The sequence below is a fragment of the Acomys russatus genome, chromosome 20, assembly GCF_903995435.1.
Source record: "Acomys russatus chromosome 20, mAcoRus1.1, whole genome shotgun sequence".
Taxonomy (NCBI): domain Eukaryota; kingdom Metazoa; phylum Chordata; class Mammalia; order Rodentia; family Muridae; genus Acomys; species Acomys russatus.
Genome location: NC_067156.1, coordinates 60,575,991 through 60,599,948, shown reverse-complemented (window position 1 = coordinate 60,599,948; position 23,958 = coordinate 60,575,991). Strand labels below are relative to the sequence as shown.

Sequence of the window (23,958 nt, the reverse complement as noted above, 5' to 3'; positions counted from 1 at the left end):
CCACAGGCGTTTCTACTACACATCCTCCTGGCAGTCAGTGCATGAGGGGCACCCATATGAGGCGTGTGTGGCTCCTGTGGTACTTGCCTGTGTCCTGAGTGAGTGCTTACTTCGGGGTGGGCTCTGGTCTGTGGGAACATTTGCGTGTAGATAAAAACGAGGCAAATCATTCATAGCTGAGAACTCTCCTCAGTTATAACTCCATGCTGAGATTCAGGGCTGACTTTTAGGGCCACATTTGGAAGGGAGACCTGGAGACACCAAGTCTCTCAGCCTGCCTATTTTAGTTCTTTTTCTGCTACTGTGATGGAAGGCCCCAACAACAGCAACAGAGGAAGAAAAGGGTTTGGGCTCATAGCTGGAGGTTACAGTAAATCATCTGAAGGAAATCACAACATCTGGAGCAGCCGCACTGTGCCTTGCAATCAAGAAGCACAGAACAATGAATGCTTGCACTCAGCTCACTTTCTCCCTCTTAATACAGCCTAAGGCTCAAGCCCAGGGAGTGACATCACCCACAGTGAGCATCTCTTCTCACCTGAAATACGATGCCCTGGAAAGACTCAAGGCAGACAGAAAAGAAGGCAGAACCAGTCACTGACAGGGAAAAGAATCAGTTACTGCCAGGTTCCCCCACTTCCCTCTGATGCCTTGGTTCATCAGTGGCTTTCACATTGGACTACATTGCATGGGGCATAAGAAAAGAGTTCAATTTTATTTCTGGGATCACAAAGACCTCACAGGGAAAATAAGGTAAAATCATTTATTGACAGCCAAGTGGTAAGCTCTCCAAGACTGTGGTGCTCTCACAATGCAGCAAATGCTCAGCAGAGGTAGGTGTCCTGCAGGTCACAGGGAGAGAGGCCTGCCCCAGCAGCCACTGACAGGATGCACCTCTCACTTCTGTTTGTTCTTATCAGCTTCTTATATGGCTTCTTTTCACATTTATTTTATCTATCTATCTATCTATCTATCTATCTATCTATCTATCTATCTAAACTTATGTATATGAGTGTTTTTGCCTGAGTGCATAGCTGGTATCCACAGAGATCAGAAGGTGTCATTGGATCCACAGAAGGCATTGGATCCCCATCAAACTGGAGTTATAGATATGTAAAGCACCCTAAAGGTTCTGGGAACTTAACCCAGGTCCTCTGCAAGAGCAGCTTGTGCTCTTAATTACCAAATCATCTCTCCAGCTCCAGTACCTTGGGTTGTTTTTCTACCGTCTTGATTGTACTCCTATTCCCACTGCTAGACTGTTTGACTCTCCTGTTTCCCACAGCTTATCCTTTTCCATCCAGTTCGTAGCTCACCTTCTGCAGAAAACGTTTCCTGGCTGTACAAACATGTATGGCCTCTCTGTTTTTAATCTTACACATCACAAAGTATCTAGACCCTGGGATGGACCCTTCTTTGAACTATTTACCCTGTGCATGGAACTTAGCTCTGCAGCATGCTACTGAGGTCTTTGTGATCCCAGAAATAAAATTGAACTCTTTTCTTATGCCCCATGCAATGTAGTCCAGTGTGAAAGCCACTGGTGAGCTGAGGCATCAGAGGGAAGTGGGAGGGCCTATCTGCGCTGGACAGGGCCGCTTTGAGGGGATTTCGCCTTTAGCCCACCCTCAGGTGGGTTCCAGCAGTTCTAGACCACCAGGCTTGCTTCACTAGAGTGTCCGCCTCCTTGCAGCGCTGCAACTATGGGTCTGGGCTGCTATTTTAAGACAGAAGCAGTACTTGTAGGAGAACGTAATCTATTCTTAGCTGGACAGGGCTATATCCCTATTGCTCCTCTTTTCTCATAACTGCTTTGACCTCCTTACGCTAACTTTCTATGAGTCTAGGTGGGTCTGAAGTAATCTCAGGAAGACTGGCTCCCGGCCTCACTTGAAGCCATGGGAACAGCCAGAGAAAGGCCGCGATACACAGTCACTTGGCTCTCCGTGACGGGCTGGCTAGGGAAAGCCGGTTCCTCATGTCTCTCCTCATGTGTACTTCCCTCCAAGCTAGGCGGCCTTTCCTGCAGAGGCCAGTCATAGACAATAGAGGCAAGCACACAAATGACAACATTTAGCTCTGGTCTGTGCAGAACTTGGCAAGATTAACATAAAAACAGTCACCCCAACTGAGGGCAGTGAGATCGAGAGGCAGACTGAGATAGAACCCAACAGATACAAAAACTGACAGAGGCTTCCAGAATGAGGATGGGCAAGCCATGTCCTTCTCAGGGTCTATTTCCTAGAAGTAAAAGTGGGTGCCTAATCTGACCCTGGTGGTCGGTATACAGTTGTAATCCCTGCAATTGGGAATCTGAGGCAGGAGGATTCCAAGTTTGAAGCCAGTCTAGGCCACATAGCAAGACTCTATTTCAAGAAAAATGATGGCATAGAGGTTTGTGGCAGGGATGGGAAGCTCAGTGTTTTGACAGGGCACATTCTCCATTGGGAACTGTCACCTGTAGTGTAAAACACTTGGCACCTCTGGTTGGGGTCGACAGTGACTCCAGTTATAACAGCCCCAAATGCTCTTTAATTCTCCTGACTGGAACCACTGGGAAGCCACCGAGGCCTTTGCTGGCCCCTGAACGTCAACAGGCAACAGGAATATGCTGGTGCCCAGCAGGTGGAGTGAAACCTGGGGTGCAGGCCTACCCGTAGATGTCCAGGACCCCGATGAAGGAGTGCTGCTTGAGGGAGGTTTGCAGCGCTTTGTTGATGTGCTCGACAATCCAGGAGAAGAGCTGGGCGTAGATGTGCTTGGCCAGGGCATTGCGCGCATTCACCACCTGCTGCAGGGACATGGTCTTGACGTAGGTCTCTGAGGTAGTGACCAGCTTGCGATGGCACAGCCAGTGCTCCATCTGACTGTGCTCTACTCCTAGCAGGCGGCAGAAGTTGCTCAAGTGCTCATCCTGGGGCTGAGGAAAGGAAGACAGGATCAGGAGGCGGAGGGGAGAGAACATTTCCCCTCCTACTGGAGGCCAAGTGCCTCCCTGCCAGTTAACTGGAAGGGGGAGACAGTGTGGGTGATGGAAGCAGCCTGTGAACCCACAGCATAGGGATGCAGAAGCAGCTCAGAGTCAGGAGCCAGAAAGGAACAGGGGCAAGCTGAACGTGCAGTACACATGTGCAGAGGGCATGTGCACCAAGCACACTGAACTCCAGAAAACAGGTCTCAGCCTCCCACTCAAAGCCTGGCACATACAGGCTCTAGGTCTGCCTAGCATTCGACCACCTCATGACCTCAGGCCTCCTTCTGTAATAAGGACCAGGTTCGTGACTGTCTATATGACTTCAGTGGGATTGCTCAGATATAGGTAAGAAATAAGCTCAAACCAGGCAGACAGCATCTTCGGCAGTGATGGCACGCAAACAGACTCCATTTTCACCAAATACTGCCTTTGAGTCCTGACTTGTGTTTACCAGTCACACCACCTGGCTCTTAAACTACTAGAAAAACAAAGTCCCTACAGTGTTATGCCTCACGTCACTAAAGCATCTAAGTGTCTTGGGAAATTTCTGCTGCCCATTCAGGGAATCCCACAGAAGACCCATCAATTCCTGTGGGTATTCACACCCTCATCTCGCCGTACTTGGCAAAGCAGCCGAGCCAGCTTATTAACTCTGAGGCTGGCAGAGGATCTTTTAGATTCAGGACATGATGCTCTGCTACCTCCTAAAGGCTCTAGATTGCTTACGGGTCTCAATTTCTGATGGGGCCACCTGTAGGATTTAAATGAGGGCTTATTTAAAAAACACTTAACATAGACAATGCTATTGCTTCCCCCTTCGCATCACATCCTCAGGGCATTTGCCCCTATCAATATGGAGCCATGGAGCCAAAGCAAACATTAATATAAAATGGGATGTTAGGCAAGAAAGCTCCTTCTCAAATCTCAAGACTAATGTGTTCCCCAAGCTCGGGTGGGAACACAGCCTGGGGAGAGCATTAACCATGTCACACTAGGTTCAACACAGCTGAGTTCCCAAGCATCTGCAGACAGCCATGTTACAGAACATTCCCAGACTCCTCCTCTGAACAACGAAAGACTCTTTATCTGTGTAGGGCCAGGCTCCTGCTTGGGAGCTGTCATTCTGGTCTATACTGCACTACTCAGAGGATGGGATTGAGGCTGAATGAGGCTCTCTGACCACCCAAGCCAGACAGGCAGCTTGGGTAAGCTCGGCTTGGTCTGTAGAGACCTGGCTTGCACGCTCATGAAGCAGTTAACGGTGCCGTGGCTACCTCTGGCCACAGCTTTCACCCTGCAGCCACCTGACCCCTGCCTGCCCCAGCAAAATGTTCGAGTTCAGAGTAGAATTTGGAGCCTGCTTGACAGGCAACAAGTTCACAGGTGGCAATTGCCCAATTTGATCATCTGACCTATTTTTGAGGAACTCTTAATTGCTAGGCACACACTACAGATGGGCCCCCTGACATTTGAATGGCTTGCTTGCACCAAACAACATGGGCCTGCTTACTCCCAGGTACCCTCTTCTCCTCGTCCCTTGTCCCCCCTCCCTTTCTTGCTCTCCCTCCCCCCTCAGGCTAGAGTGTGGCAGAGATGGAGGCAGAGTTAGGGAGCTAACTCTTTGATAGTCACCAGGGGACAGGGTTTCCAGACACCACAGTGTGGACTTCTCTGCTCCCGCCCACTTCTGACTGTTAATTAAAGGTACTAACAGAAACGGATTTAACATCGTGCAATTACATTTAAGCATAATTAGATGATGATAAATTCATTAAAATAGCCAGCGTTATAGATTGCAGGTTAGTTTTATGGGCCTGTACTGCCAAAATCAAGGGGGAAAATGGCCTCTGGTGTCCAAGTAATTGGACATGGTTTCATCTCTAAGGTAACCCTGGCAATCATGAACACATCCTCATGCTGTAATTAAAAATAAAAACTACCGAGCAGAAGGCGCCGCTTATAAGTAGACAGCAAATGTACCTACGGCCCTGAGGAACTTAACAAGGATGGTGGTTTTCAGCAGTATATTCTAAGCTCACACTTGGGATAGCACCATGTTCACCATCACTGGGCCACTGGTGTGTGTGTGTGGGTGGCCCAGGTCTTTTGGTTAAAAAAAAAAAAATTAGCTGAGTAAATGTGAAGGAGCAGTACTGGGACAGAAGCCTGCCTGGCCTTGTCCTGGCAGGAGCATCAGCCACTCTGCCCTTCAAGAAAGAGGTTCCCGTCTCTGGCTTTATTTAGGTTTTGTCCCTCTATATAGGAGGAGGCGTGCTCTTAAGGTCCATTGTGGCCCAAACAAGCAGGGTGGTACTAGTTTAGAACTCAGCAGCAGCAGCCCCAGATGAAGGCCTCCATGCAGGGCCGTGCTCTCCCTCTACTCCCCGTGTAGACCAGGAAGTGGACATAGGGAGGTAAGGGAGCATCTCTAAAGTTACATGCCTGCGAAATGGCAGGGTCAGGATGTGAACCTTGTCAACCATGGTGCTGTCATCACTCTTACAGCATAGCCCTTCAACCTGTGCTCACAGACTCCCATCTCAGGTCACCTTGTCTGTTACCTGCATCCATTGTCCATCTTCCTCCCTGTGTGTCGAGATGGTCCGTCCCGTCTTTGCACAGACCTCACAGATACATGGTACCACAGGGTACTGAGCAGAATAGGGATTCATCAGGCATGGTCCTACAGTTTAGCGGTGCTGGTGGGAACAGGTGCTGATAACAATGACTCCCCCTCATCTGAACATCCGGGAGTGAAGGACTACTCATAACATCATAGACACTGCCCCGCCAAGCCTAGAGAAGTGGTGAGGCCCTCCAGTGCAGGTGCTAAAGGCCTGCTTCCTCACCGGTGCCCACTGAGCTCTGTCTCATCCACAGCGGCTCTCATTTTTATCACCACTGAGGCCTGGACAGCCTCAGTGACTCACCCATTCTAGAGTGCCCACTGAGTCCTATACACTGCATAGGTAGCTAAGGACAAGTAGACATATTGCGCTCATCAGTCTGGAGGGCGGAGGGGGAGAGGATGAGGAGAGAGACAGCGCATGAAGAATGCAAACTCAGGCTTGGAGTGCTGTAAGAATCCATGGCCAGGGGGCTGAGTGTGTAGCTCAACTGGAGCGCTCAGGCTGAGGAGCCTAAGACCTTGATCCCTAGCAGGGCGCGCACCAAAACCAATACATACAAAGACTCCATGGCCTGGGGTGTGACTCCGATATGACTGGGGAGAATGGGGTGGATTTGTTGTCTCTTGCAACCATCAGCCCAAGCCAGGAGTGTGTCAGTGCCCATCTTCCCAGTCTTCCCTGCCTCCTGCAGAGTGCAGCTGCCCCAAAGACACATGGAGTATTTGCTAGGAAGGGGGAGGGTGGTGCTCATAGGAGCCATAAGCACACTTTTCTCCCTGCGATAACGGGCTGACTCTCCACCAGTCTCACCCACCTGATACTAGGGTCACCAGGTAGACCACGGTCCCCAGAGTCCCCTACTTACTGCTGAAGCATCATGGCGGCCATCTCTACTGCACTGTAGGGTGAACACACCCCCACAGTGAGCACGAGCATCACAACTTGTGAATGTCAGATGTCAGACACTGCTCTCGGGTGCTGCAAGCTCCCGAATCCTCGCCTTTCTCAGAGGTACAGGTGGGATTCTCAAAGCTCTCATGTGGGGCTCGAGGGCAGGCTGGGAAGGAGGTCTGTTGAACCCATTAAGAGTTCGGGTCTTTCCCTCCCCAAAGGCAGGGGGCATTTTGAGCTCCTGCTAACTCTAATCCTACACAAGCAGCAGCAGCAGTAAGCGGAAACAGCGAGCATGGGCACGCACCCACATCTGAATTCTCTAGCATCTTTGGACTCTTCCTAGAATCTGGTTGTTTAAATTCCACATCCTGCCGGGCGTGGTGGCGCACGCCTTTAATCCCAGCACTCGGGAGGCAGAGGCAGGCGGATCGCTGTGAGTTCGAGGCCAGCCTGGTCTACAAAGTGAGTCCAGGACAGCCAAGGCTACACAGAGAAACCCTGTCTCAAAAAACCAAAAAAAAAAAAAATCCACATCCCGAGAAGTAAGCATACTTTGTTCTCCCTTCTAGGCTCCCCACAAACAGACACAGAAGTGGAAACGTGGCAGATGCACCTATATAAGGGCAGGGTACCAGTTTTAGCCCTGGCCAACAGCATTAACTTTCAGAGAGGACACAGCAACTGCTACCTACTCCATCAACAGACACTCCCTCCAGCATCCTCCCTTCCACACAGCCATGTCCTGTCTACCACATGTCAACCGCGACATAGGCCCAGGGGAAAGACCTTTACTATGAGCCTTTCAGGAGCTGTCATTGATGGTAGGCCCTTGACTGAGATGACTCACTTAATATTCTGCCTTGTACTGGGAAAAGGTCAGCGAGCGCCATCCCATCCAGGCTACCCAGGTAGAATGCAAGCTCTTTAGGAGCAGTCACCAACTAGGGTGTCCAACACTCCATTTCCTTTCTTCAAAGGGTTCAGTCTGGAGCCCACAAGGTACTCAATAGATTGATGACGTGTTGTAGAATTCAAAGCACTTAGAAAATAAACCTATCAGGCAAATTTATTGACTAGCCACTAAAGCCCTTGCCCCAGTGATAGAAACTTGATGGCAGCTGATTTAAAATGAATTGGATCTTTGAAAAAAAAAATTATCAGCCAGAAAACAGAAGCCATTACTGCTTAGAATAAATAATCAAGGGGTGCCCTCCAAGCACAGATGCCCATGGCATCAGGCGAGAGGATCTGAGCTGACTGTGCACATTTTAGCTCTGGTGCCACTTACGGGTATGCTGCAGGAATCTCCATCTCGCTCGGCCTGAATCTCCACACTCCCGAGATGCAGGATGGAAGCAATTATCTTAAAGATGCTTATTTGATGGGACTCCCGCACTCCTGAAGGGGGAAAAAATGCATGAATGACATCCAATATCTGTGCTATTATAGAAAGGGCTTTTTACCCTTCTTAAGGACTTTAAAAATTGTTTGATTTTTCTTTCCTGGGTTAGGGTTAATGACTCCTAAAACCAGCCAGGCCAAGTAATTACCACTCAAAGTAGCATCTCAGAGGCAAAGGGGCTCCTGGATTGAAGTGGAAATATCCTCACTGATTGTCTGGATCGCACAGATGGGGCACACTATCATTTTAACTTCCCCAAGAGCGCGGAGAGACGGTCGTGGGACTGACTCATTTTGAACTTCATTCCAACCAGACACTTTATGGATGTTTTATGAGTTTAATAAGGATGGCCATTCATCTGCAGTCATTTTTTCTCCTAACTTAATATCCTGCAAACATCTGTGACACAAACACAGGGCCAACAGGGGAGGAAAAGGAGAACCCGCCACCACACCCCTGGGATTACTGTTCCAGGGACTGGCCAGCCAGCTGGCTTCGGGCCAGTGCCAGCTAAGGGCGGCTGCTCATCCTGCTATGCGTGCCCCAACAGTGACAGAAACACGCGCAGCCCAGAAACACTGTGACAGCAAACTTGATCATCGAGTTTGTTATTTGCCTGCATCAAGTACCAAAGGCAGATCTCTCAAAATTTAAATTTAGCTTGGAGAGATTAGCTCTTTTTAAATCTCAAAATATCTCAAACTTATTAAAAAAGTTGACAGAACAATATGATGGATTCTAGTAAAAATGCCTTCCATTGAAGAAATGGCAGTTGTCCCCACAGTCCTCCTCAGCTACTCTACTTATGCCTAAGGCATCAGCTACTCTATTTATACCTAAGGCATCAGCTATCTACTTCTGCTGGACTTAATGCCTAGCATCCTACTCTACTTATGCCTGAGGCATCAGCGACTCTACTTATGCTGAGGGCATCAGCTACTCTACTTATGCCTGAGGCATCAGCTACTCTACTTATGCCTGAGGCATCAGCTACTCTACTTATGCCTGAGGCATCAGCTACTCTACTTATACCTGAGGCATCAGCTACTCTACTTATGCCTGAGGCATCAGCTACTCTACTTATACCTGAGGCATCAGCTACTCTACTTATGCCTGAGGCATCAGCTACTCTACTTATGCCTGAGGCATCAGCTACTCTACTTATGCCTGAGGCATCAGCTACTCTACTTATACCTGAGGCATCAGCTACTCTACTTATGCCTGAGGCATCAGCTACTCTACTTATGCCTGAGGCATCAGCTACTCTACTTATGCCTGAGGCATCAGCTACTCTACTTATGCCTGAGGCATCAGCTACTCTACTTATGCCTGAGGCATCAGCTACTCTACTTATGCCTGAGGCATCAGCTACTCTATTTATGCCTGAGGCATCAGCTACTCTACTTATCCCTAAGGCATCAGCTACTCTACTTATCCCTAAGGCATCAGCTACTCTACTTATGCCTGAGGCATCAGCTACTCTACTTATCCCTAAGGCATCAGCTACTCTACTTATCCCTAAGGCATCAGCTACTCTACTTATCCCTAAGGCAGTGTTTTACTCAAGCTACAACAGCTAGTGCACCTGTACATAAATGGGAGGAAGGACAGGCGTTACTAGGATGAAAGATTACCCCCGAGAATCCACCAAGTGGATAGCCCAGCATAATCTGAGTAAAATCACCAACAGGAAAGCCCTTCTTACCATGGGGTCCTCTGAACAAGCTGTGCCATACTATGGGAAGCAGAAACCGAACACCCAGTGACAAGTGACTACAAGCGGTAAGTGACCCACAGCACAATGCAGTAAGTGACCCACACCACAGTGCAAACCCTATACCTGAGGCTGAGGGAAAATCCCAAAAAGAAAAAGGAAAGATTGCAACAGGCAGAAATCAAGGTGCCTGCTAGTAATCATGTCTTCTAGCATGACATGGAAGCTGCTGCGCCTATGACTCTCAACCATGTGGTTGCCTAAACTAGCCTGGTATGGTGACCACAGTGGCTGGCATGCCAGTGTGAGTGGGGATGTGCTACAAGTCCCATACTTAGATGAGGGGCTGCAGGGAACCAATAGCTACTGAGGGAGGGGACGTCAGTTTCTTCAGATAGGAGCTCCTTGACAGGTTACATAATCCCAACTCGGTCCTAACACATACAAGTGACACTGAATGTCTGAATACACACATACTGTTATGGTAATAGTTACGTAAGAGGCCATGGATTTGAGAATGAGTGTTGGGGGGGGGGACACAGAATGAGCTGGGGAGGGGGGAACAGGAGGAGCAGAAATGATGTAAATAGAGTAGTGATTTAAGAAATTCTCAAAAAAATTAAAGATTTGAAAAAGTCATCAGTTAAACCTAAGGAATAAAACAAGGGCTCACAGCCCATGCCCCACAGCCTACAGGCTGTTTGTGCAAACCCAGGTAACAGTCGTGCCCACTTGTTGTATCTGAAGCTCTTTGCAGGCTACTGCAGCAGAGACGAGTAGAAGCAACAGAAATCACATATTCCACAAAGCCCAAACTCTTTCCTATCTTTTTTTTCTTTTTAAGACAATGTATTTCTAACCTATGTAGTTAAGAACGAGGGCATTTATTAAACAGTAGGGAATAAAATCTTATTAGAACAAGTTCATAAAAGTGATCTACTTTGAGAACTAAAGTCTTAATCTTAGAGCCTGGGAGGTACCCTCCCCCTCCTGCCAGCTCGCGCTCATAGCTCCCAGCAGCTGTCTCTGCTGGCAGGCTGGGTGGAACACATCCTGCTCACCATCAGGTATCCTCCTAAGTCCCTGACCATGGAGAGCAATACTGTGTGTGATGCTGGGCGAAGCCAGAGGTGCAGACATTAAGATATTCTCTGTGTCCTCCCTTCCCTCAGTGAACTGCTCTGTGCCGACTGATTCTGGACAGAGGACCCCTCAGTGATGTAAGGGCAAGCTGGTTCCGGACCCTTCTAGGTATCACTGTTTACCTGGGAGCCTAACAGCTTTCCTGCTGAGCTCACATTGGGCCTATGGACCTACCACACTCAGCACAAGCACGGGGTGCTGGTCCTTACCCTCGGGCACACTTTCCTCTCCTCCCAATCAGGTCTAAAGTTCATGTACAACTCTGGCTCCTCTATTTGACAGTCCCCGGATGTTGTGTACCTTGCACTAGCCATAGTCATGCTTCCTTTGCCTCTGGACCTCTGGTCCTCACAGTCTACTTTGGGCCCTTTCCACAGTTAGTCACGTACTGCCACTCCAGTTATAAGGATGCTGTTTTCATGTTGGAATAGCCTGAGTACTTTCTGTCTCCTGATAATTGACAGGCACAAAGGATGAGTTCGGCTCATGTCCCAGCTACCCAGAGAAGTGGCCACACTGGGACCACAGCACACAAGCCCCTTATTTCCTTCCCATAGGGGACCAGGGTGTGTCCAGTTTGTTCACATTCAATTTGGACACTGACAAAACTTGGCTTATACCACAGAACTGAACAGATGCTGTTTTGAGCAACCTGACAGAGATGCCAAATGCTTCATCTCTGTCAGAGAAGGGGTGGAGGGAGACTCCATGGCCATCTGGGTCACTTTCTGAGTTTCATGCTGCCATACACTTCCTTTTGCCTGGCTGGAGGCCCCAGGATTGACTGTTTTAACTTCCCAATCAAGAATTACCCTTCATCTCACAAGCCTGGGGGTGCTTCTCTCCTAAAACAGACTGGGACAATTCTCCCTAGCTCGACCAAAGCCACCTGCTACTGGAGGTCACAGAGATTGCCACACACATGGCGAGCACACCAGCACTGCGTGTGCCACAGGGCTCCTGGGCACTGGAGTCGGCCTCTGCTCAGATGCTGCGGCTCAGATGCTTCTGGCTCAGTGGGATGGTCTTTCTGGGGACACACATTGCCTCTGAGTGGAGACACAGTACACAAAGAGATGAACGACTACACTGGGCTTTTCTCCGTGTGTTTCAATACCCGAGCAAGTGATGGATATTTTGTAGTACCTGGCTCAAAAGTCTATTTCCAAGAAAGCTCCAAATTCTAAACTCTGTGTACTACAGACTGAGAGAGATGAGAGGCTCAGAGGACTTAGCAGGTAAGCCGGAGAGACCTCCCCTCCCCTTCCTCCCTTCTGTGGGATCAGAACTCTGTGCTGGCTACTCTCATCCAGAAGTTCCTTACCCAGGAGTGTGAGGGCTTGTCGAGTCTTCTCAAAATCTTCAGCATCATCAACACCCTCAATGGCTGTGTTTCCTCCATGGGATGTATAGAAGAAGTCCTCTGCACATGCTGTGGGAGGCAGGAAGTGAGATGTGAGACACTGGAGCGAGTGTCATTCCTCATCACCCACAGATCGCCTACGAAGACATCTACTCCAGCTCACATCAATTTTTCTTTTTTCTTTTTTTGCTAGATGGATGTATATACCTTTAGAATACTCTTTTATCCACAATGGAAAATGAGAAAGAAAACCGAATAATAAACTAACTTGTATTATACTCAAAATGTGTGGCTGTGTGCATGTAAAACAGGCATGGTGAACACATCGGTAAGATAAACAGGACACGGGAAGCTCGGTCTACTAGCATTCAATTCATATTTGAGTCTTTAAAGGACCTAACAAACAAGGAAAATGTACCCTTAGCCTAGAATCTCATACTGTTGGCCTTAGGAGCTCCTCATCTAACAGGCACGCTGGACAGATGAGGGGCAGTGGAGGGTGCTGGTGACTTGGCTTTGTCTACTTTACAAGGTCAGAGGACACGGGAGCTATTCAGATGTAAGGGTAAGCAAGGCTGATGTCCTTATGTGATCTCTCACTTCCTGGGTTCCCTGTCATGCTTCTGACAGCCTTGACAGCTGGTGAGAGAGGAGAGGCAGTGCTGTGTTTTACACATGAGAGGCAAGCTGAGCAGAGGGCAAACACCTAACAAGCACATGGATGCTAATATCTGTTCCTACGGAGGGGCTGGCCTTAGAGGTCAGACGGAAGAACAATGATTGACTGTAATAGAAATCACTGGGGGAGAGGTGGGTGCTGATGAGATGGCTCGGCAGTTAACACCATGGACTTCTCTTGCAGGGCATATAAGCTTGATACTAAGTACCTGTCTATGCCAGGAGGCTCAGAACCTCCTGTCAGTCCAACACGTGAGAACCTGAGGCCGGCCTCTCTCTGGCCTCTGTGGGTACTGGCACTCATGTGCACATATTCCCACATGGGCACAATGTTTAAAAGTTATCTCTGGAAAGTACAAAATGTGAGGATGGCCCTGCCTGGCACTTCATGCCCGAGTGTAAAGCGCTTGGTTTCATGGGATGCTAAGACGGGACACACGCTGCCCTTCCATGTTCCCTGAAAGCCCTCCACTAAATTCTTTTCCTGAGACCTGGGCATGCGCACATCAGCTGACCACACTCCTCAGCAACTCCAAGCCTTTCAATTTCTCTCCCAAGAGTGTCTATGGTATTTTTCCTTTCTCCTGCTGACTGCCATTGCTGTGGGTCTGGGGGAATGTTACAAAAGAGTCTAAGCCTACCTTTGTGTTTTGGCTTGCATCCTCCCAGATGGACCCATAAGCTGGTAGCTCAAGTTACAGCACTCACCTAGACAAAGCCCTTCAGTAGCCTCGCTGCAGTCAAGGCCAAGGCTCAATGTTCTCAACCAATTGTGACATGGCCACCCCTGCTCCTCCAGACTCATGGCTCGTCCCTTTCTTCTCTGTCCTTGTGTTCTACACATGCCAGTCTCCTCACAGTAGCTCCTCAGCCCTTCCCTTTTCCCGCTCAGAGGTTCAACAGAAATACATTTTTATGACTTATGCTCAAAATGTATTTAGCACTCTCATAGCTAATTACTCCACAAGCTCAGGATGCTGAGCGATGACAGAGTTGAAGGGTTAATAAAATAATTCCTCCTCTTATACTCACTTTTCAAAATAGCTTACCTGGCAACTTTCCCAGTGTGGCCTAAAGACAACTTACTACACTTGCTCCCACTTTTCAACTTGTAAACCAAGGACTACAGCATGCTGGAGCATTACACAGGCTTACCAGGATGGGGAGACCAACACTTGAATATTCCACTAAAGAGATGATTGATTGTTAGTGTCCCAGTGACTTTGATTTTTTTTTTTTTAAAACTCATTACTGAATGTCAGCCAAGACAGCAGCCACTGGAGACTAAAAGGAGGACATCTGGCTTCTACATCGGAGGGAAGGCATTTTCAGCATCTTCAAAAGATCTTCCACTGTCAGCAGCTAGGGCCCATTGCCTACTGATCTGAGTCTCACACCCCGCCCACATCCCCCGCCCTTTTTCCATATTTCCAAATTCAGGTCTGGTGGGGCTGTTTCTGAGGCTGAGGTCCATTGCTGCAGAGGCCATCTGGCCTGCTATCTACCAGGTCATCGCCTTCCCCTCCACTTCCACCTGTCCGCAGTTATCGTCACACAACAGACCCTGGTAGTAATAGGCACGAAAGCAGCATACAGTTAGCCCTTCCCTGGCTGCCTGCCTGGCTGCCGTGTGGCTCTCCTCCAGTCAGGCCCACGAAGCCTTCACTATCCTTCCTACCCACAACACCTTTTCTCATCATCCACTTCTGATCTCTCTCTCTTCTCCTTGCCCCCTCCCCCTCTCTTCTAAGAACCTCCAAGTAGTAGAAATATATACCACAACATCTATTAACTGGCTCACCAGACAGACCCTGGCTCAGGCAGTCGACAGACCACCGAGAGACCATCAATCTATGATTAGAGGACCAAACATCAAGGTCGATGTCAGAGAGCCTGGGCCTCACCCGGGGAGGCTGTACTCTGACCTGTGCAAGTCCACGGTGACTCTTTTTTTTTTTTTTTTTTTTCCTTTTTTTTTTTAAATTAATTTATTCTTGTTACATCTCAATGTTTATCCCATCCCTTGTATCCTCCCATTCACCCCCCCCCCCATTTTCCCATTATTCCCCTCCCCTATGACTGTTCCTGAGGGGGATTACGTCCCCCTGTATATTCTCATAGGGTATCAAGTCTCTTCTTGGCTACTTGCTGTCCTTCCTCTGAGTGCCACCATTGAGTGAGTTAACCCAGAAGCACGGTGACTCTTATAAAATGGTTTCAACACACCCAGGAGAGTAAAAAGGAAAGGAGGCGTCTGTAATCCCCCGAGCAATATATTTAAGGAAGATGGGAACTTTACCAGCACCTATTCTATAACAAAATTATTACAGTGCTTTGTTTCTAGATTCTCCCATGGTCATTTTAAACAGAAGGACCAACAATGTGCTGGAGGAAGAGTAAGGGCGAGAAGACACAGACTCACACCCTCCACCTCCAGACAAATGCACAATCACGCCAGGGCACCAGTCTCATAGACACTTTTATATAATGTGTTTCAGGTTAGGAACAAGAGAAGGTGACGATGTCTACAGGGTTACCCGGAGCTTCTTGCCAGTCCTTCATTTATTCAACTCTCCCAGCTATTTATCAGTGAAACCCAAAGCCAAGCTTCAGGGCTCGTAGCCAATCCACCTGCAAGGCCACAGGGAGCCTCACAAGAGCTTATCACAGGCTCTTCATTTTACTCCAAGATGCTCTCCAAGATGTAAGAAATTGATTGAATTGGGTAATTCTGGCAGAAGCCCAGGGAGTCTGTACCTTGCACAAACAGGGAATAAGGAAAAGCCATTTTAAACCTCAATATCAGTCACGTAAATGAAAAAGTTAGACAGCTTCCCTATTAAAGTTCCACTCAGGACAAAGTGGAAAGCCAGGTAGGTATTGCCTATATCTGATTCTCCGTAAAACTGACCTTAAAAAAACAAAAAAAACAAAAAAATCCCACCAGCTTCTACAGGTTAGGCCATGAAAACCCCACTCCCACTCTGGGAAGATAAGAGGAGAATGATAGTTGTTCTTATCATGGCTGCATATCTGGCCAATTGTGACCAGGAGCCGGCATCCAACCCAAAAGGTCCCAGGCCAGGCCAGTGCTCAAACAAGGGTCACGGAGAAGCTGCCCTGACTAGCTGGTAGCATACACTCCTTGCCCTTAGAAAGTTCAGTATCCCTGGAAGGATTAGACTTGCCAGCAACTGCACAACAGGACAGACTAGCACAGTGGCTAGCACAATTGTGACTCTGTGGTGACTTAAGCCTCATCTGTGTACTCTGTAGCCTTCCCCACCATGGCCAGCACTGTTCTCATCCTTTCTGTCCCAACCCTAAAATATGACATAACACACACTGGTCATGGTAAAGTAATGAACATTATAATATAAATCTCCAGGTCCCCAGATGCAGAAACAAGAAGTGCATTTTTTTTTCTCAAAAAAAGAATCTCTGTGTATGCTATGCTGTATACACGCATGCGTGTGCAGGTATATATGCATCCATAGAGGCAAGGGTCACATTGGGTGACTTCCTTGATCACGTCTCTCCCCTATTGCTCGACACAGAGCCTCTTACTGAGCTTGGGCCCATCTATTGCAGCTAGGCAGACTGGTTGGTCACAGAACTTCAGGACTTCGCCTCTCCCTTCCCCTGTCCTGGAGTTAATGACATGGATTCACGCATGGCATGCAGGTACTCAAACTTGTGCGGGGAGCACTTGAATGATGGAACCATCAGCCCTGTGACACATCTCTTAAAGTGGTGACACCTGCTCTTCACAATACACCCCCATCCCTACAGCTCATCTCTTGCAGGTAGCCTGGATACAGTATATAGTTAGCCCCGCTTTACTAACTGGCAGTGAGATTCTGATGGGACTAAGGTACAGGACCACACAGGGACACAGCTGAGACAAGAAGCCAAAACTGAGGGCTCTGGGTAGAGCTAGCTGCCTGCTACAGTGGCTGCCCTTGCAGAGGACCCTGTGTACCTGCTGACTTACTTAAAGCGAGCTCTTTAAATTCAGGAAGGCTGGCGGCGGCACAGAGCTGGTAAAAGATGTGGTAATTCCTCTCATCTTCTGCCTGGGGGAGGAAAAGGAGGTCAGCTTTAGGCGGTGATTCCCAGGGCCCTCTCCTCGGCCACCCTGATTCCAGATGTTCCAGTCAAGTGGCATAGGCTGAGACCGACCGCCCTCTCTCAGGGTTTTCATCCTTGCCCCAGCTACCCACAGTTTCAGTTGCCTTATTTCCCATTTGCTATAACAGGGTCTTCTCCTAGGAGCACTTTTGCCTCCGGGCTTATGTGGAGGCAGGTATTTCCTCTTCTTTTGACCCTAAACACCAGTGCCACACCAAAAACGGTGGGTCAGTTAGCTATCTTTCTTGCCGTTTGACTGACACTCCTCAGACCTTCATTTCCCAGTTGGAAGCCCTCTTCCTCCAGTGCGACATGGAACTATGTTAAAGCTGAGCTTGCCCACTCTGCTGGGCCAGGCAGTCTGGAAGGTCCCTGGGGACTTTCAGTGGACACTCACACCTCTAATGATTGTAAATCAGCGGGGGGTGGGGGGGGCCTGGGGGTGTGGCGTACACATATTTAGGAAGTCTTGGTAGAGATAGCCATAGAAGAGGAGAGTTCAAAGCCAGGATGGAGTGCAGACAATGTATCAGCCTACCCAACCGAGCTGCCGGCTCCCTCTGCTGTAGTGAAGGAAAGGACTGCCCAAGCAAGCTGTGAGGGAAGAGGGAGCTGGTCTAAAAGGTCATGAAATATTTGTTACCCATTAGCAAGGAGCCATCATTAAGAAAGAACACAGGGGTCTCTGGGGGTCCCTGAGGACAGCTGAAGCCACTGGGCACAAGGAAAAGCAGCTGAAGACTTGAATAAGGCCACCACTATCACCACAGAATCAGGATACCTCAGTCCAGTGATAAGAGGGCCAAGCTGCTACAGGACAATTATAGTTGAGGTTGCTAGTAGCACCGACCTTTACCAGAAGCAGGAAGAAAGGGGTCAGGTGGAGGTCAAGGAGAGCTGAGTAGGAGGAAAAGGAGGGTGGACAGAAAACAGCCAAGGACCATGATGGGGAAGAAATGGGGAAGAATACACACGAATATGTGGCCATGTGTGCACTTGTGCGTGTGTGTGCATGTGTGTGTGTGTGTGTGTTCTTTCAGCATATATGCCTACTCATCAAGCCACACCCATCTTTTGACCCACAAAGCAAGCAGGTTCCCTGCAAGCTGAAACCCAGCCCGTGTCTTTAACATTCTCTGATGGTAAGACTGACTGTAAAGCCACAAGAGGACTGCCTGTTCTTTATCCCTGGATCCAGCGCTGGTAAGGCACAATAAGCAAAGCAATACTGTGTAAAAGATTTATGGAGACCCGGTGCTTTAGTCTACATGAATATTTATTATGAAAAAGGAGAAAGAAAATAAGAATGCTGATCCCAGGCCGAAAGACGGGCTGCTCTGGAGCACAGGGAGCTGATGGAACAATGACAACAGCGAAATACAAATGGCCGAGTCCTGCCCTCACCTGGAAGACCACCCTGGACTTCTCCAGCAAGTAGGTCCTCATGTTGGCCCCAATGATGTGGTACTTTTTATCAAAGCCAATCTCAATGAACTTCCCAAAGCGGCTGCTGTTGTCATTGCGCGTCGTCTTGGCGTTCCCAATGGCCTGGATGAACAGACAATAGAAATGTGTGAGAAGTGAAGGCAAGGGACTGGCAAGACAGCTCAGTCAGGCAAAGTGCACAGGCACCGCTCCCACCCACCCCCTCCCTATCCCCATGGGCTTCTTGACTTCAAGACTGTAGGCCTGTGGCGGCCTTCTTTCCTTCCACGCACAGGCCTCTCCTACTGTGAAGACAACGGGCTGAGTGAGAAGTTCTGCTTTGTTTGCTTAAAACTAAACCAAACCCAGCCTCAATTTTCAGGCCCTTTCACAATTACTGGCCACCTTTAAGAGTCATTGGTTGAGTAGAAGACTTTTTAAGGGAGACATGGCAGGTAACAGACACTCTAACCCTCTGTTCCTCTTCTGCTTTTCCATCTAGAATACACGTGTGATGGCATCACCAGCCATCCTGGGCCTAGACAGTCAGAGACGCTGGCTCTGATGTTCTGGAGCCACCAAATCAGCGCTTGTGCTGTGGGAGAAAAGACCTGCTGTGCTTAACTGACTTCGAGCCCTCATGCAATCAAGCAGCCAAATGCTTTTCCCCACTGGTGGATGACACTTCCTAGAAAGGCCACAAAATGACACTCATTACATTACACAACTCATTACTAGGGCAGACAGGATCATCTCCTACACAGCCAGGCCATAGACTAAACATTGCAAATATTTTTACTTTTAAATTTGCTATATAGACCAGTCTGGCCTCCAACTCACAGCAATCCTCCTGAGTTTTGGAATTAAAGGCGTGTGCCATTCCATCCAGCCCAGAATACTCTTTAAAATCAGTCATTAAATAATCGCTCTTAGATGACTATTCAGTGTCTGTAAGTCACAAAACTAACACATCAATAATAGATTTTTCTTATTTTAATCTCTTGTTTGTTCACATTTTTAGGTGGTGAAAACACTTGGAAAAGCCCACTGGAACTTTTTAGTGGTCTAGAAAACATGAAGTGCCAAGAGGTTGAAAGAAAGGTCCAAACCCACCCTCACGTCCAGGCCAACCATATCCAACCAATAGTCCAACTACTTTTATCTGCTAGTTTCCAGCCCCGCTGGTCTCCAAGATTAAGGAGGTGATGATGGAGCTGAAGACACACCTCTACCTACCACCTCCAGTGTATCCAACCTGATGTCCCATGGCCAACCAGCTTTGATTTCCTCTGTCACACTGCATGGACCTGACCCACATCACCGCTGTCTCTGCCCTGGATAACGTCGACTATCTCTTCTAGGTTTCCTATGCCTGATCATGTGTTCTCAAGTCAATATTCTTCTTGACTGACAGAGCTATTCGTGTAAAGTGTGACCTGATTACATTATTTCGCTCTACCTCTATCTAACCTTTCTCCTTTGAGCAGGGGAAGCATCTCTGGCTTTCAGAGTTGTATGTCCCGTTTCATGACCCTCTGGCCTGCACTTGGGTTCTGTCCCTGCTCCTACCCTGGTCTCCTGATTAGCAATGCTTTCCTAATCAGGGCAGACTTAGGAACAAATCCCTCCTAAGGTGCTCATGAGCTGTTAAGAAAAATGGGGTCAGCACACATGCCAGCACTGCCAACAAATCACACCAGTCGTCCACAGCAAATCCCAGCCCAGCCTCCAGTCTGCATAATCCAACAGCTGTCACTCAGCTCTGCCTGCTGGGACCTTGGCCTGCTCAGGCTGTGCCCAGTTTGGCCTCCCCGGGAGGTGTCCGCATCAAAAGCAAGGGGAACTCCTCCCAGGGACTGTGCAGAATATCCAGTAATCAGCTGCTCCTAATTGAGACCTCCTGAGGAACCACACACTGATGACTTCCTGACACACCGCAAGGCCAAACCTGGAACATTTGAAAAGTTGTGCTCTCAACTTTGTCAGAGCAAAAGCTTCTCATTTTCCGTTGGCCAAACTCGTTTCCCAGCCAGGGTTCCTTCTGATTCTGCTGCCCTCTCTTCTCAACCAAATCCAAGCTTTCCCGCAGAGATAGCACTAACGGCTCCTGTTTAATGGAAGGAGCTCTCAGCACTCAAGCAGAAGGCTTCAACACAGCAAGGCTGCACAGGGCAGAGAGTTAATCTCTAGGGCACAAACAACGACATTCATGATTAGTGCCTATCTCCACTCTTCATTTCAGACCCTAGCAACTAACCAGACCTGGGCTTCATGGGGGTGGGGTGGGGTGGGGAAGCCTGTTGCTCTTATGCTTCTAGCATGCCAAAGCATCCTTCCCACAGAACGCAACAGCCTACTCAGGCTGTAATGGATAGTACGTACTTTAAATTATTAGTTAAATCAATAACTTTGATATCAATATACCTAGGAGTATTCATTAATGCTAACCAAGAGGCAGAAACAACCGCATACCATCAGAAGAGAAACGGCTAAACAAATCATGGTAAATTTGTGTAATGAGGTAGCCAGGCATAAAAAGAACAAAGTATTGATAAATGCTAAAATATGGGTGAGCCTTAAAGACATCATGCCAAGTAAAGTTAGCCAGATACTCATGGACCAGTATTACATTGTGTCACTCACATGGAGTCCCCAGAGTAGTAAAGTCAAAGACAAGAGGTTGAAAAGGACCTGGGGAAGGGAAATGTAACTAACTATTCAATGGGAACAGGGCTTCTACTGGGATGATGGGACCATTATGGAAACATGGTAGTGGTGGATACACAAACAACAAATACGTCTCATGCCTCTGAGCCATGCACCTAAAGTGGAATGTTTTGCTATGTATATTTTACACACACACACACACACACACACACACACACACACACACACACACAAAACATTATAAGAAGGCCCCTTTTGTCCTTTTGGTTTGGTTTGGTTTTTCAAGACAGGGTTGTATAGTTGTATATAGTTGTATAGAGACTGGATGTATAGTCCAGCACCCCAAGCTTTAACAAGACTCCCAAACAATAATCACAGTTGCTTTCTTTTTTTCCCTTCCTTCTTCTTTCCTCCCTTCCCAAAAGGCCTCTGAATTTAAGGGAGTTAAGTCCATATTACCGGCAGAGAGGAAGGAGCACGGAATGGATAGGAATCTTCCCTTACCACCAGGCATTTGTGCCAAGTAGCTATGGGTCTCAGTGTCAGTGAATTTCTCCCCTTGGAAACAACAGGAAGAGCCTAGCGCCACCAGGGAAGATGTCTTCAGCACACATCATCCAGCCAGGGAGACACTGTTAGCAACACAGCTCTTTCCCCTCAACAATGAAGTTTTATGTGTGCTAACAACAAACCACGGAAACAATGAAACTGCTTTTCCAAAGAAGCTTGATTAAAAAAACCATTTCCAACGACACAGTCACTAGCATAGTTACCAAAACACACACATGTCACTTGGCACCTGAGGGGCTTCCAGGCTTCTGTGACCAGCCTGTTGGGGATATCCATCTCCATAGGGGCTGCTCACACTCGTGTCAGCATCATCTTTTCCCCTTCTTCCTGCACCCTTCCCTCCTTTTGTTCCCAGAGTGTTTTCAGGATTGGACTCTTTCAAGAAGTTAGCTCAACAGACAATCCTGCGACCTTCTCTGTGGCTTGTCAACACCTTCACTCCACATCACTCTTAGCACTCCACATCACTCTTCTGTGGCTGCCATGCTGGTGATGGTAGGATTAGCACACAGAAGGTAGAAACACAAGTGTGTGTAGCTTTCGGTTGGTCTGGGGGTCATTTTTGCCCTGCATAATGCTTCTATATTCTTTTCTTAGTTAAAGAAAGGGACTGCCCAGCCTGGAGAAAGCGTCAGCTGAATGTAACAGTGGCAATAAAAAGAGCATTGGCTTCAGGAGTGGGTGTGGTAGGGAGCTTTGATTGCCAACTTACCATGGCCTAGAGTCATTTCAATGGAAATCCTCAACTTAGAAATTACCTGGATCAGATGGGTCTAGGCAAGTCGGCTAGAGACTGTCTTGATTATTAATTGATGAAGGAAGGTCCTGCCCACCATGGGCAGAACCATTCCTGAGGCAAGTCGTAGTGGAGCCATGTAAAAACGATAGCTAAGCATGAGTGGGGAGCAGCATTCCTCTATGGTTGCTGTTTCAGATTCCTGCTCTGAGTTACCATGTAAAATAAAATAAGCAATATCTTCCTTCAAGTCACTCTCAGCCAGCAAAAGGAGGAAACTCAAACAGTGAGAGAACCAAAGTGACCCTGACTATGAAGACATTTAGTCCTTCTCTACCAGAATAAATCCTTTAAAGAGAGCTAGAGCTAGAAAGATGATAGGTAGTAGGTAGGTACGTAGGTAGATAGACAGACAGACAGACATAGAGATACCTGACTCTAAACCGCTATGAGTTATAGAAAGATCTAATGTTTAGGAACAACCTTAGTCTGAACTCAAGTTCTCTGAGACCACCCAACCCATGGTCCTGTCATAATGTCTTGGCTACTGACAGGACCCTGACATGGTGAAGAAACAGACAGAGCGTGCCTTTGACTACTTCATGCTATCACAGGTAACTGTTTCTGAAATGATGCTGTTTCTCCATCACCCTTCTCCACAAAGACGAAAGCATCCAATTTCTCCAGAGCCTGCCTCAGCTGCCAGTAGAACTGCCTTCTTATGCAGAGAGTCCTTCAAAGCATCTACTGGATTGGTGAAATGCTAATTATCTGACCCATGATGGCAGCAAGAAGGGGAGGGCAACAGGCAGGCAAGGGCACATAGTCCAAGAACGCAGAGAATGTGAAGACATTCTAGCCAACATGGGGGCCCTGCAGGACACAACGAGGTCATTACCTTCAACCATCTCTCCCCTGACAGGGGCGTGAACGCTGCCTAGGTGGGCCACTTCAAAGATTCTCCTCATTGCCCATGCCACATTCAACCCGCGGGGACCCCCTGGGCAGGCTTTACCTCCATGATGGGACTGGACGCCAGGACCTTCTCTTCAATGTTGGTATCACTGGCTGAGCCACCAACTGTGGCAAAATAGCGCATGGCATACTTGGCTGACACCGTCTTCCCTGCTCCAGACTCTCCGCTCACTATGATGGACTGGTTCTTTTCATCTCTGGAAGGGAAAGAGCTCCGATCAGTCACCAGCCAGCTGCTGCCTGCCAGGGACTCCAATGGGGAGGAATCAGGTACGAGGCATCTCTCAGGGAGACACATGAGTAACTGTACAGTCTGCCCTCCTTCATAGCCCCACACAAGCTCTGGAAGCGGGAGGAAGAAAGGAGATCTGAGCAGGGCTGTCCAACAGCACAGGCCCGCCATCACCGAGAGGAAGAGCAGTGTGGCCAGCGGCGTACCCCGCAGATACTTGCCTATTATCCTAAGAATTTGCATACATATCCTTTCATTGTTCCTCCCACAGGCCTACTCTCTGCCAAGGGTTTCCTAGACGTTTTCTTTTAAGAACAAGGACCTCTTGTATTAAGTCTAGCTACATGCTGGTGGTACAGATTTGAACATTTCTGTTCATATGTATTACACACAGGGCACACCACCAGCCTGATCTCCTGTCAAG

At 48.3% G+C, this 23,958-nt stretch overlaps 1 protein-coding gene across 2 annotated transcripts in view; it reads right to left on the bottom strand.

Moving 5' to 3' along the window:
* Positions 1-23,958, bottom strand: part of Myo5b (myosin VB) — a 291,060-nt gene that overhangs the window by 108,908 nt on the left and 158,194 nt on the right. For both annotated transcript variants that reach the window (XM_051163654.1, XM_051163655.1), the window contains exons 5-10: positions 23,343-23,499; positions 18,334-18,477; positions 16,793-16,874; positions 12,082-12,189; positions 7,787-7,896; positions 2,655-2,920 (exon numbers count right to left, since the gene is read on the bottom strand). In XM_051163654.1, coding sequence (XP_051019611.1) covers positions 2,655-2,920; positions 7,787-7,896; positions 12,082-12,189; positions 16,793-16,874; positions 18,334-18,477; positions 23,343-23,499 — 867 coding nt within the window. The remainder of the gene's footprint in view (positions 1-2,654; positions 2,921-7,786; positions 7,897-12,081; positions 12,190-16,792; positions 16,875-18,333; positions 18,478-23,342; positions 23,500-23,958) is intronic.